The 15,368-nt window shown below is 36.9% G+C and overlaps 1 protein-coding gene and 1 long non-coding RNA gene across 2 annotated transcripts; one reads left to right on the top strand and one right to left on the bottom strand.

The window, feature by feature from the left end:
- Window positions 1–4,072: 4,072 nt before the first annotated feature.
- LOC130472094 (protein GOS9-like) lies at window positions 4,073–4,916 on the top strand. Its single transcript, XM_056842527.1, has 4 exons — window positions 4,073–4,093; window positions 4,228–4,428; window positions 4,538–4,801; window positions 4,911–4,916. Exons 1-4 carry the CDS (start codon window positions 4,073–4,075, stop codon window positions 4,914–4,916), a joined length of 492 nt encoding a protein of 163 aa, XP_056698505.1.
- Window positions 4,917–6,318: 1,402 nt separating this feature from the next.
- LOC110791289 (uncharacterized) lies at window positions 6,319–11,073 on the bottom strand. Its single transcript, XR_002534048.2, has 5 exons — window positions 10,422–11,073; window positions 9,447–9,534; window positions 8,828–8,921; window positions 8,062–8,256; window positions 6,319–6,694 (listed from the first exon to the last, which is right to left on the bottom strand). It is a non-coding gene; the product is annotated as an uncharacterized lncRNA (long non-coding RNA).
- Window positions 11,074–15,368: the final 4,295 nt, after the last annotated feature.

The raw sequence follows: 15,368 nt of genomic DNA, 5'->3' as shown, positions 1-15,368 counted from the left end.
TCAATTAAATTAATTAATGTGGGTTCATAAATAATTTAACCCATTCTAGTTATTTTAATCAAACCCGAATATTTTTAATGGTTAAACCTGAAAAAATGGGTTAAACTGTTATAACAGGGTCATGATTATTATGTCCAAACGAAAAGGCCCAATGTACATCAAAACCCTAAATGGTTCTCCATTCTGTAAATAGATCTCTTTATTTCATTTGGAGGAAGGAGGAGAAACAGATGGCAAAAACCTAAAACTCTCAAATACTCTCCCGCCAATGAAGTCACAACTCTCTCCCTGCTCAAAAAGGTGTGTCGTTCCATTTTAGAAGATCGACATTGGACGAGATCAAGCCGGATGCCCTTATTGCAAGAAGATTAAATGTGTTCCTGGTTAACATCAAATTCTTCCCGTTGAAGAAGAACAACAAGCATATATACAGAACTGGCGTGTCGTTCTATTCTACATCAATATCCTTGAACGAGACCAAACCTAAAGGCCCTCATTTAAGTACAAATCAAACCACTCGGTGACATTAAGAAGTCAGTTTGAACCATCAAGTTCGTTCGTGAATTGAAAGGTCAAGTAGACGTGGAGATCGAATCAAAGGATCAAGTTATTAGAAATTGTACCCAAAATACAAAGTTGATATCTATAGTTTCACACTCGTGACAATTCTAAAAAGTTGATATTTTAAAAATATACATTGAACCGGCACATATGACTATATTATTTCTTTTAGATTAATGAGAATTAATGGTCAAACTTTTTAAAGTTTTCCAAAAAAATACAATAGTACAAACATTAATGTACGGAGGGAGTAGATTTTCTTCTCAAGGTATAATGGAGAATATAATAATTTAATCAATATTCCTTACCGGAATATATATCCAAAGGGCATAAATAGTCTCATGCATAACTTAACATGTAACATACTAATATATACAAACATGTGCATAAATCCAATCGAATCGAATTTCAAATAGAATGACAACATATTTCATTTTCTTAATTTTGGTTCACATAAATGTATAAAATCATAATAATGTTAAAATCAAAAGAATAAATAAATAAGTGGCGGGCATAATTGACCACTAGATTATTCTCATTATTTGTGGGTGTTTCCTCTAAAATCAAAATCGGATTTGTTTCCGACTTTTGTGCGGTTTCATACTTATGTCAAAACTCAGTTTGGGATTTCTATTAAAGCATTACAATGTGATAATGGTCGTGAGTATGATAATAGTAGCTTTACTCTCTTTTCCCACATTCATGGCATGGTTTGGCGACATTCGTGCCCTCATACCTCCCCTCACAATGGCAAAGCGGAACGTATGATAAGGACCATTAATAATATTTGTCGTTCTCTTTTATTCCATGCCTCTCTACCCCCATCCTTTTGGGTTGAATCGCTAAATATGACGGCATATTTGCTAAATATTCGTCCTACTCGTCTCCTAGATAACCTCACCCCAAATGCACATTCTCTTTAACAAAGCTCCTTCGTATGATCATATCCGTATGTTTGGATGCCTTTGTTATCCTAACCTCTCATCTACATCTCCTAATAAAATGAGTCCCCGCTCTACGCCGTGCATTTTTCTCGGTTATCCCACCTCCCATCGTGGTTATCGGTGTCTCGATATTCAAACTAAGAAAATAATTATTTCCAGGCATGTTGTTTTTGATGAATTAACATATCCGAATTCTTCAAATTACTCGCCTAAATCTTCTGATTATGATTTCTTGGTTGATGAAATTGAGTCTGCCATTCCCCCTCCTTTGGTCCAGCAATCGGTCCAATCCACCACTTCCCATGGGCCCATTTCACCACATCCGGTCCACGACACAAACGACCCAAGTCGTGGTGTGGTCCCGCGGTCAGCTCCTCCTCCCTCTTTGTCTTCTTCCGTGTTGGACCAAGGTACTGGGCATAATAGCCCTGTAGAGGCACGTGGGCCTGTTCAATCAGCCACGTGTCCCTATTGGACTACCCACCCTTCTGGCCCACCTTCTCCTGGCCCACGTTCAGCTCCCCTTTCCTCCCCTAGCCCATCTTTTCCTGGCCTATCTTATTCACCTAATGAGCAGCCTGCTCCCTCCCACCATCACACTTCTCCTTCAGCTGGGCCGCCTACTGGAGCTGGCCCAGTTTCTACCCACTCCATGCACACTAGAGCTAAGTCTGGCATCTTCAAGCCAAATTCGAAGTATGCGCACCTTGCTCTCATTACATCTTCCACGCCAAAAATTTCACCACTTCCTCGTTCTCACTTGAGTGCCCTTAAGGACCCTAACTGGTATAATGCTATATGTGATGAGTATAATGCTATTATTGATACACATACATGGGATTTGGTACCGCGTCCAGTGGATGCAAATGTGGTCCGTTGTTTATGGGTCTTTACACATAAGGAGAAGTCGAAGGGTGACTTTGAGAGACATAAGGCTCGATTGGTTGCTAATGGTAAGGGTCAACAGGTTGGGGTTGATTGTGGTGAGACATTCAGTCCGGTCGTGAAACCGACTACGATCCGTACGGCTTTGAGTTTAGCTTTTTCTAGAAGGTTGTCTATTCATCAACTAGATGTGAAGAATGCCTTTCTTCATGGTCACTTACAGGAGACTGTGTACATGCATCAGCCAGCCGGTTTTGTTCACCCGGGCAAACCTAAGCATGTTTGTCGTCTTCGCTGATCTATTTATGGCCTAAAACAGGCCCCACGTGCCTGGTATCAGCGGTTTGCGACATATATTCTTTCTCTTGGTTTTGTTAACAGTAAGAGTGACACCTCTTTGTTCATTTTCCGGCGGGGATCGGAAACTGCTTATCTCCTTTTGTATGTTGATGATATCATATTGGCTTGCTCCACGGATTCTCTTCGGCAACGTATTATTGCTCTCCTAAGCTCCGAGTTTGCCATGAAGGATCTCGGTCCTTTGTCCTATTTTCTTGGTATTTCTGTCTCTCGTACCAAGGATAATATGTTCCTGTCCCAGCGTAAGTATGCTCAGGAAGTTCTTGCCCGAGCCGATATGTCTTCTTGCAAGCCTGCTACTACTCCTGTTGATACTAAGTCGAAACTTAGTGCCAGTGGTGGGAAGCCACTTGATGATCCCTCTCTTTATCGACAGCTTGCGGGGGCCCTCCAGTATCTTACTTTCACTCGGCCGGATATTTCATATGTTGTTCAGCAGGTGTGTTTGTTCATGCACGAACCGCGTGAGCCTCACTTCCACGCCTTGAAGCGTGTACTTCGGTATCTTAAGGGTACCCCTGATTTTGGTATGCACCTCTCTTCTACTCCGATCTCTGGTCTGGTTTCTTATACTGATGCTGATTGGGGTGGTTGCCCGGATACTCGGCGTTCTACTTCGGGGTATTTTGTGTTTCTGGGCGACAATCTCATTTCTTGGTCTTCTAAACGACATGCCACCTTGTCTCGGTCCAGTGCAGAGGCTGAGTATCGGGGGGTTGCGAACGTCGTTGCAGAAACGACTTGGATCCGGAATTTGCTACTCGAGTTACATTGTCCTTTGCGTAGGGAAACGGTTGTTTATTGTGATAACATTAGTGCGGTGTACATGTCCCATAACCCGGTACAACATCAACGCACTAAACATGTGGAGATGGACATTCATTTTGTTCGCGAAAAGGTTTCCCTAGGACATATTCGTGTCCTCCATGTGCCTTTGTCGTATCAGTATGCCGACATCTTCACGAAGGGTCTTCCACAACCACTGTTTACTGATTTCCGATCTAGTTTGAGCATTCGTCCTCCTCCCGCTCCAACTAAGGGGGTGTGTTGGACATAATTATGTAAATATTCTGTTAGTATATTTAGCATATTATGTATCCCTAATTAGCATATTCTGTAACCTAAATTAGGTTAGTAACGGTTGTAAACCTAGAGTATATAATTGTCAATAATATGCACAACCTCGCTCAAGGGGAATTCTACAATTCTACAGTGAGTATAAATAGATATCTTCCTCAACCAAATAAAATTCCAACTCACATACTACTACTACAACTTAATTAGTTATCTCCAAGCTTCTTCATCTCTCTTAGCTCAACAAAATGGCTCAACAAATCACCCAGGTAATGGATCGGGATTTCTTTGAGTTGATAGTCTTTCTCTTACCCCATGCAATAAATGATTTTTGATTCATTTCTCCTCGGCTAATATCTAACTATATGTATGTTTATATTAATTTTAATCCTTTGGCATGCAGAAGCACGTGATTAAACAATACGGACCTTATGGTTTCCAATGTCCTGAAAACTTTAGCTTTCAACTTCAGAAAGGTGAAAGTATCAAGGAAGTGATTATAAGGCATGGATTCATTGTAGACTCAATTGGGTTCGTCGTAGCTAAACCATGTGGAGGCACCTACACTAAGATGTTTGGTGGCAATTGCGGAAATCAATCCAAGGTTAACTTACACTCTACAAATCTTTATGTTTTTTCAAGTACGTTACTGAGCTTATCTTAATTTGCATTTCAAGTCTAACATTTTTTCCCATTTTAATACACCGGTATAGATTGTGTTCAAGTGTGGTGAGAAAATAACTCGAATTAGCGACACATATGGAAGCTACAAATACATGGGTAATAAATGTGTCATTGCAACAATGAAAATCCTCACTAACTTGTGTCCAACCGGATATGGGCCATTTGGACAAGGAAAGGAAGTCTCTTGTGCACAAAAATTTGCATCGCCACTCCCGCTTGACGGCCCTATCATTGGAGTGTTTGGAAGGCACAACAACTATCTCGAGTCAGTTGGGATTTTCGTGAAAAAGATGGTAAGACATGAACATAAACTATTACTACCTCCGTTTCAAATGATCTTTACACTTTCCGTTTTAGTTTATTCTGTAATGTTATTTACATTGTGCTTTATTCTATTTTTAGACATAAATATTTATTATTTTCTTACCCAACAACATTTATAACTTTTCACTCACTTTCTCTTACTTTATTTATTTTTTAACTTTCGCCCAGATTTTTACATATCTATCTTACTTTAGGGTGATGATAAAGGTCGCAAGTTGCGACAACATTTAGTTGTCGCAATCTTACGTGTTGGAGTTTAATTGGTACATGTATGCGCCACGTAGGCTATGCATCATCATAATATTTTTACTATCAAATTATGTAAATAGTGTAATCAATATAAAGAAGGAAACAAATTAGAATATTTAAAACATGTATAATAGAATATATAAGTTAAATATTTAAATTTCCTATTTAAATCACGACACATAAGCATGCCATGTCATCATTGTGACACGGCTTAAAGGTCGCATGTTGCGACCTTTATCATTTTCGCTTACTTTATCCATATTTATTATCACCCACATTTTTACACATTTTTCTTATTTTGTATTAATATTTGTGCAAATAGTAACTTTAAATATTGAAATGGAGGTAGTATGTAGTATGAAATCACAAATATTTTATTTAAATTTGGAATAAAAATGTTAATTTCTTTTTTTTTGAAGTGAGCTAATGATTCTATTGATTTTCATGTCAAATTGACCAGGATTGCTCTTGCTCTTAAGTACGATGCTGATTGATGACGTTGGCTATCTAGATATAGCTAGCCTCCAAATTTCAGCAAAAACTACATGTAACTTTTGAATTTCTTTGTTTCCAAATAAGCCAAATACTTTGTAAAGTACAAAGCTAAAAGGGGCCTCTCCTCTCAAGTATGATTTTTTATCATAATGTAAACTTGAGGAGTGTTGTATCGTTCGTTGTTGCTTTAATCTATAATATATTAGTGTCTGAGCTTGGTGTGTGTTCTTTGCTAGCACTACTACGTTGTTATAAAATGCAACGGTTTAAAAAGGCACTACTACAAAAATAGCCTAAGAAACCGGGTAAAACAAGACAAAGAAACCTCACTTTATACGGTGTCTAGGTAGTAGGTCTCTTAGCATAAGTGACCGGAGTTTTGGCCTGGTTTCTTTGATTTATCTAAGAAACCGATTTTGGCAGAAAACAGGTTTCTTAGAACAGACCGAATTGAGGAAATATGCGGTTACTTTGACTGTACTAGGAAACCACTTTGTTACAAAGTGCGGTTCCTTTGATTTTTTTTAAAGAGACTATATTTTAAGATCTACGGTTTCTTTGATGCTCCTCTATTATAAACGTGCAATCTAAGAAACTAGATTTATTAAATATCTGGTTTTTTTGATTTTTTTTTATTGTTAAATTTTAAATGGCTGGTACAACCAATAAATTAGTGACAGATAATATATTTTCAAATTACATGGTACCTATTAGATTCCATCCAATATCCAAATTGGTTCAATTTAATGGTAAAAATCCATTAACTCTATATTATATATATGCATAAAAATACTCCAAACCGACCAATGTACCTTCTTGTTCTCCAAAACAATAAATTAAATAAAACTACTGTAATATATAACATTCTCCAAACTCCAATTACAAGCTTAAATCCAAAAGAATACTTCAAATGTATTAACTTGCTATGAGATTCGCAAAACATTTGTTAGAAAGTGTCAATATGCACTAGCTACAAAGATCATTCATGATCAACGTCCAAAATATCATTTTCTTCATCTTCACCAATCTGATCATTGAAAACTTGTTTTTGCTTGAAAAATATGTAACCAAAGTATCCCGTGTCTCGTCAATCATCGCTTGAGAATAAGTGGCAGGAACTTGAGGAAAGTACCGCATACAAGACATAAAAACGATTAGAATAGGTATATGTTAAAAGGATATAATTAAAGCCGAATGGAAGTTGAAATTTGTTATGGTGTCTAGAACTGTTTTTTATTAGGGCAGATTTTTTGCTGTTTGGTGTATTAGCATTTAGCAATGATAAACTTATTTTCCCTTATTTATTTTTCAAAAAGTTAAACATAATTTTTTTTTTTAGATGGGACTGTAATAACCCTTGACTCACGACCAGTGTGATACATGTGGAGTTTTTAGTTGGGAGCTAACCATGTCTACATACACAATCACCAGACAAATATAAAAATAGAATTCCTCACAATCAATAAGCAAAATCACACGAATGAAAATATGGAATTTTAGTTCCATAAATTTACGAATCAGGTAAACCTTTCCCGGGATCAAGGAAATAGGTTATCATATTAAGAAGTCTTAGCCAAGCAACCAAGAACACAACAAAAATACTCTTCATGTTCCGACTCAAACAAACTGAAGACCAAAGTATTTGCAGTAAGATACATTAAATACCATCCTAACTCAGAATCTTCATTAATTCCGCTCAACATCAGGAATTAAAGCAGTGAAATACATTAAATTCAATCTCTCTAAATTACTAATCAGCATCAATTCAATTCAATTCATAACACAACAAAATAAAACTAACCTGGACGAACAGCAGAACACTGGGAGATTTGATGAATTAAAATGCATAAGCAACATAATTAAGGGGAGGGAAGAAGGAGAGAGATAAATCAAGTAGCTGCCACGGAAGACACAGAAGATAAATCAGGTTGATAGAGTTTCTATTGCACCTTCTTGATTTTATTCTTTATTACTGTATTAAACAAAACCCTATTTTTATTGAATTATACACTTTATCATATTACAATCATGTACACGTATTATTTGTCTGCCCGTGTTTCTAGGAGGTCAGTGACTCATGTCCATGTTCAATTAATTTCAAGTTACAATTTTCCGTGATGTAATCATCATATTGGATTTCAGGATTTATACTCTTGTTTCTTGGTTGCATACTGGATTGCAAGTAACTCCGTTGTAGTATAAAGGTGGTTAAACTTCAATGTGTTGCAGCATTTAACTGTATTTGTTTCCAAGTAATTGTGCAGATATTACATATTTAAGCACATGGGGAATATTTTAAATACCAAGACCAATCTCAGGATCTATCAAATAAGTCTTCAAGATATTTCTCGACAACGGACTAAAGATCATACATGTGATGAGATTAACCAATTGACCAACAAATTCAGACAATGGCTGAATGCTCAGCATAAGAGAGACGCAAAATAAGACAAACTTTAAAATTAAAGTGTGAGAGATGAAGTACCTCGGTAGCATAGACCTGCCAGCACAAAACACTGCTAGACCAGCACCAGCTGCAACACCAGTAGCAACACCAGCAACAGATGAATGAGATGAGTTGGTAGCAGGAACAGAGGAGAGTACAATAGGTAGAGGCTATGCAACTTATAGGGTAGTTACTCTGGATGACCTGCTAATTAGCTAGAGCTGGAATCTCACTCTGAAAATAAATGAACATGGATTAAGGACTACGGAGTAGTAAAGTAATATGAAGTATAAAGAATATTACAAGAAAACTCCTGTGAGTCTGATAAGGTTTTCTAGCCATCACAGAATAAGATCCAAATTACAATGCTGCAAAGACGATGTACTGATCCTCGGACTCAAAAACAACAGAGAAAATGCAGACTTTACGGTAAACAATGTGCATTGGCCTGTAATATGTTCACTCTACTGGTAACTTCTAACACCAGAAGTAACGGCATGGATCTGTAATCTTTAAACTTGCTGCAAGAAACTTGTACACACGGGATAGCACATTAAAAACTGCACTATATGTAACCTGTATATTTACTTCAGTTTTCTAACCGCTCTGATATCCAGTCTAAATTCTAGACTAGGCTTTTAATGAAGACACCAGACATATGGTAGTAATCTGCATATTGGCCGAAGTCATCCATATAAACTCTCCACTTATATTTTCTATCTAACAGTCATTTAAGGCATAAAAGAAACAAATAAGTGCCAGTAAAAAAAGACTAAGTGAATGCTGCTAAGCCACAGAAACATACCTTGAAAGTGCCACATTAATCTGCACCAGCTACTTTCGTTTCCTCAGTCCTTGAAAGTAATGACAAGTAACCACAAGGCACCTATCAGTAGATACTACAATAACAAACAAAAATTCATGTTATTCAAACAGCCTGACACACGAAGATGAATCCTACACAGATTAAGATATGTCGCAAACCTATAATAATATAAAACTAGTGAAAACATTGCCAGTTGAAGCTCAACCAAGATACACTTCACACGACATAAAGCAGACAAAAAAACTTCAATAACTTGCTAATATAACTCTCATGAAACTGGGCGCAATTAAAGATCAATCATTCAGTGTCAAACAATTCAACGATTGAAGTATTTATAATAATTTAGTTCATAGGCACGTAGCAGCTCAGTCAATCATTATGTACATAAGAACAAATTAAATAAACCGGACATCGATATCATTCCTTTAAGAGGTACCAACTCCAAAAGAATCTTGCAGTAAAATGCAATTTAATTAGAAGAAGCAGAATAAAACTAAAGCTAATACACAAAACAACAAAGTAATCAATCCAAAAAATTTACCCAAATAAGACATTTAACAAAGATTGATAAACAATGAGCCAGAATATAAGTGTAAACCTTTAAGGGGATCCTGCTCAAATAACACACACCCCTTGTATCCGCCTTTTGAGCTTCCTTCATCAAAATCTAGAACCAGATCTGACGCCTATATAAAATTAACCAAATTAATCCACATTTCCATAAAATGTAGAACTGCATTATATTCCATGGTATCAATACAAGTAGAAAATTACAATTTGTTTAGTACATAGCTTGAAGTTACAAGAAAACAACGATAGACAAGAATTTAACTCAATAATAATCGAAACATATATGATATATGTATGCCAAGGTACAAAATTTCATCTCTCAGAGAAAATTCACCAAAGAAATTGAAGTAAAAAACCGGGTAAGATGTCGGCAATTTTTGGTTGTTATTTAACAAATTAGAATCTATAAAACCTAAAACTTCAAATTACTATCATTTACAAGCCTACAAGACAAAGATTATATTTGTAGTTTAATCAAGAGCAAACAAAAACAATTCAAACCTTAAGATTGATACGGAGAACTCTGTACAATTCATATTTCAGGTGTATGTTGAAACTAGGAAGAAAGAGATAATCGAGAACACAAAATGGGAAATGATTGAAGGGAAGATGGATACAAGTAACAACTTAAGTAATTACACATATGAGAATACTGGATGCACTGCTTCTACTGAAATTAACCCAATCAATAACGATGCATTGCTTGTTGCACGCTTCAGCGTTAAAACGACATGATGGTCGGACCCTAAGCCAGAGACTCCGTCAAATCGAAGTGCGCTACCTGCTTCCTTTGATAATATATACGCATATGTTTAAATCACTCCAATAAAACAACAACAACAAGCATCTGAAATCGAAATCCTAAACTAAGAGTTCTAAACAATCGACAAAAAATAATCAAAATCACCAACTAACACAATTAAACCCTAGATTCATTAAAACAATATTAAAAAGTTGCAAAATTAATTGAATATGGAAATCACAGTAAGGAGAGAGAAAATACCTCAGATCGAAACAAGCTAGGTACTCAAGGACGGTGGCGATGTAAACCGGATCTCCAACAACAACACTCCGACATTTTTCCCAAAATTCAAAAACTGAGAAATTCGACCCATCAGTAAATGAAAACCAGTATAACTGCTCCCAGATATCTCGTTCTTCACCGCACCAGAACCTAGGGTTTTTCCTCTTCCTGCCATTTTTAAGAGGTTGAATTTTGACAGAAAACGGAAAGATTGGGATGGATTCGTGAGAGAACATATAGGAGGGGACAAGTACGATACTGATTTATTGAAAGAGAGTTAGCAAGGTCCTGATTTTCAGTGAGGAAAACTCCGTTCTGTTGTGACGGAAATCCTTGAGAGAACGTCTGCTGCGATGACATTCCATTTCTCCTTTTAGCCGCTGATGATTCCTCAAATCCTCCGAGTCTCAAAATGATCCCAGAATATAAATCAAATCCCCAACTTTTCCGATCTAGAAGAAATTTGAAGGGTTTCCTCGACTCTTAAATTTACCGGTAAAATCAACGAAATTTGAAGATCGAATTCGAACAAATTAAGAAATGTAATTTAGGGTTTTGGTTTGCCCAAATGCGTGCTGGGTGTGGTCCGTGTGGAGGGGAAGAGAGAGAGATTGAAGAGGGTTTTCTGAGGTTAGAATATTTTGGGTTAATCAGGACATTCGTTTTTTCTTGTTCTTAATTTTTTTTAATACATTAAAAAATAAAAATGAAAATTTGAAATATATGAGTAAGAGACCGATTTTAAAAAATCTACAGTTTCTATGATTTTTTAAAATATAATATTATCTAGGAAACCATATATTTCACGTACAAGGTTTCTTATATTTTTTCCTAAGAAACCGCACTTCTAAGATAATTGATTTCTTCATCTAAGAAACCTAATAAGTGACTTATATGGTGCCCTATCAATGGTTCTTTAGCCCATTTTTGTAGTATACGTAGTGAGGGCTTGAACCACAATTCGAACTAAAGATGTGACAAAAACCAAAAAGAATCTTATTTTTCCGATTTGATTTGAATTATATCTACTACCTCCGTTCGTGAAAGTTCTTTACGTCTTGGAATGTGTCTGGAGTATAAAAACTTTGACCGTAAATTTTTTACATCAAAACATTATCATGTAATATCTTGTTAGATTAGTCTCTATATGTATTTTTAGAATATTAATTTTTTATAATTTTTTCACACGCGGAATTGGATATATTAGTGATTAAATAATGCATTGAAACTCGTGCAAATAGTAAGTGTAAAAAACATAAATGAACTAAGGCTGTGTATGATTGGAAGACAATTAGATATTCTTTTTATGTATGTCCATTTTAAGACAATTGACTCTGAATTTTATATCATCACAAAAACATTCTTTTTAAAAAAAAATTATAAAGCTATGTTTTTGTGTATACTTTCTCTTTGTATTTTTCTTATTTCAAAGGATGTGGTTTTTTGAAGAAAAATATCATATAATAGTACTTCGTATTAAATTGGTTCAGCCCGTTAAAAAAAAATCAGATTGATTACTCTCCTCGTTCTTGTTTATTAGTCTCCTTTTTGTATTGGATGTTTTTTTTTATTAGTCCCTTTTAGAAACTTTCCTTATTTGTTCAACAATTACCCTTATGTTACAATTGTAATTCTCTTTTCGTCCCAAATAAATATGCAAGTGATCCCTTTATTTTTTAATTTAACAACTGTTTGGGCTCCCAATTGGATACCAATTGGGCCACTAAGTCCAAAGCCCAATAGCTCAATACAACAACATCAAACCCACTTCTACTCACTAGTGGAAAAAGGCTTATTTGCATCCCCGCATTTGCCACGCCATTCTGAACATGTGACGCAAATAGCAAATTTTAGCATAAAATTTAGTTATTTGTGTCGCAGCTTTGTTAAACTGCGAGGAAAATGACTCTCGGATGCCCCCCCAGAGTCATTTGCGTCGCAGATTAGTAAAACTGCGACGCAATTTATTCAATAAATTGCGTCGCAGTTTTACTAATCTGCGACGCAAATGACTCTAGGGTGCTCCTAGAGTCATTTGCCACGCAAATTTTTTAATCTGCGACGCACTGGCTTTTGATTTATTTTTTTTCGAATTCGCGCTCACCCTTAATTGCAAACGAATATTCATTCTGACTTAGGTTATTGCTCGACAAATTAACATTGCGCCCTCCCAAACGAAACCACCACCAACACCAACACTAGCTGCTTTGTTCTCACCGGCGGCACTGCCGTCGTTGCTTCGCCGCCTTCCGTCGTTGCCGCGCCGGCGTTCCTTCGCTAATTCACGTACTGATTCACGTACTGCTTCGCGTTCCTTCGCGCGCTTCACTGCTTCGCCTCACTGCTTCACTGCTTCGCCTCACCGCCCTGCTCCGTTTTTAGAGCCGCCGCCCACGGCCAAGGAATTCGTCCACGGCACGGCAGCCGCCCACGCCGCCACCCACTCAGCCGCCCTTGTTCATTGTCGTCTCTCCTCTCTTAGGTATTGAATTTTAGTTTTTATATTTATTGAATTTTAATTTTGCATTTTAATTTTAATTGTGGACATTATAATTGAATTTTAATTATGCATTATAATTGAATTTTAATGGTTGATATTATTTGTTGAATTTTAATTGGGTACATTTTAGGATTTAGGTTTTGTTGAATTTTAGTTGTAGGTTTTGTTGAATTTTAGTTGAATTATATTTTAATTGGGTACATTTTAGGATTTCGGTTTTGTTGAATTTTAGTTGTTTATTACATTAAGGTTTTGTTGAATTAAAAGTTATGAAATGAAGTTTTGGGTTTGTGTAGTTTTATGAGATGGTTTGTGTAGGTTATGAAATGAATTTAGGTGATATATGAAATCATGTTTTGGGTTTGCTACAAAATTTTGGATTTAAAATGATATGAATAGCCCAGTTTATATTCTAACCTTTGACAAAATTTGGTTATATTTTTTTATCTTTAGTGGTTGAAAATGGATCGGAGTTGGATGTATGGTAGTAAACGATTTTCTACAAGGTTCTTACAAGGGATTCAAGAGTTCATTAAGGTTGCCTTGAAACATCAATCAGAACATGAATCAAGTTTAATTCTGTGTCCTTGTTGTGATTGCAATAATTCAAGGGGGTATCGGGATATTGATGATATTGTTGATCACATAGTTCGTCGCGGTTTTAAGGGTAACTACACGATGTGGACATGGCATGGTGAGAGCATAGATCATGGGGCAAGTTCTAGTATGCCGAGCTCGAGTCAGCATAATAATTGTGATAATGGTGATGATAATGAAATTGAGGATGATATTGGTGTTGAAAGTGAGGAAGAAGAGGAAAAAGATAGGATAGATGATATGATGCATGATGTGGAAGACCATCATTTCGTTGAGCGTCCCCGTATGTATGATAGTATAATCAAAGCTTCCGCAACACCGTTATATCCTGGTTCTACACAAACTGTACTTGGTGCCGTCATCGAATATTTCAACTTAAAGGTGGAAAACGGTTGGACCAACAAGAGTTTTTCACAGTTTTTGGAGGCCACGTCCGGTAATCTTCCTGAAGGAAACAAACTTCCAAGGTCTAACTATGAGGCCCAGAAGCTTATGTGTCCTTTGGGTATGGATTATGAGACGATACACGCGTGTGTAAATGATTGCGTGTTGTATCGAAAGCAGTATGAAAATCTGCATGAGTGTCCAAGATGCGGATTGTCCCGTTACAAGATCGTGGAGAATGATGCAACATCAACTAAGAAGAAACCTTCTCCGGCTAAGGTGCTTTGGTATCTTCCTATTATACCAAGATTTAAGAGCCTTTTCTCAGAAGAGAAAACTGCAAAACTCTTGAGGTGGCATGCCGAAGGGAGGAAGAAAGATGGGTTAATGAGGCATCCTGTTGATTCTCCACAATGGAGGAACATTGATCGAAAGTACAAGGTCTTTAGGGAAGAAGTTCGGAATCTCAGGCTTGGTCTTTGCACGGATGGAATGAACCCATTTGGGACACTTAGTACCCAATATAGCACTTGGCCGGTTCTTCTCACCATATACAATTTGCCTCCTTGGTTATGCATGAAGCGTAGATACATCATGTTGTCGCTCTTAATCTCTGGGCCTAAACAACCCGGAAATTACATAGATGTGTATCTAGAGCCACTCATTGAAGATTTGAAATTGTTGTGGGATTAAGGGGTGTTGATGTTTGATGCATACACCAAAACCAATTTCACTTTACGTGCCATGATTTTTTGTACGATAAATGATTTCCCGGCTTATGGAAATTTGTCAGGGTATTCTGTAAAGGGAAAGAAGGCATGTCCAGTTTGTCATGATGATTTGGTCTCGAGGCGCCTAAAATTTTGTGGGAAAGATGTGTACATGGATTACCGGATGTATCTTCCTGAAGATCACCCATTTCGAAAAGAGAAGGAAGCTTTTAATGGAGAATTGGAGATGAGAGAAGCTTCTGCCCCCTTATGTGCGTGTGAGGTTTATGAACGGGTTAAAGAAATTGAGACAGAGTTTGGTAAGCCTTATAAAGGTCATCCAAGTGTTGGTTACAAGAAGAGGTCTATCTTTTGGGATCTCCCATATTGGAGAGATTTGGAAGTTAGGCATTGTTTGGATGTAATGCATATTGAGAAAAATGTTTGTGATGCCATTGTTGGGACATTGTTGAATATGCAAGGGAAAACGAAGGATGGGCCTAAAGTTAGACAAGATATGGCTGCTATGGGTCGCTCCGAGTTGGCACCTCAAGAAAGGGGAAAACGCTGGTACCTTCCCCCGGCTTGTTTCACCTTGTCTAAAAAGGAGAAAGTTAGCTTTTGTGAGTCTTTGCATGGCTTAAAGGTCCCTGTTGGTTACTCTTCAAATTTTCGTAGACTTGTGTCCATGTCTGACTTGAAATTAGTTGGAATGAAATCTCATGATTGTCACGT

This window comes from Spinacia oleracea, chromosome 4 (genome assembly GCF_020520425.1).
Source record: "Spinacia oleracea cultivar Varoflay chromosome 4, BTI_SOV_V1, whole genome shotgun sequence".
Taxonomy (NCBI): Eukaryota; Viridiplantae; Streptophyta; class Magnoliopsida; order Caryophyllales; family Amaranthaceae; genus Spinacia; species Spinacia oleracea.
This window is presented reverse-complemented; position numbering and strand designations above follow the sequence as displayed.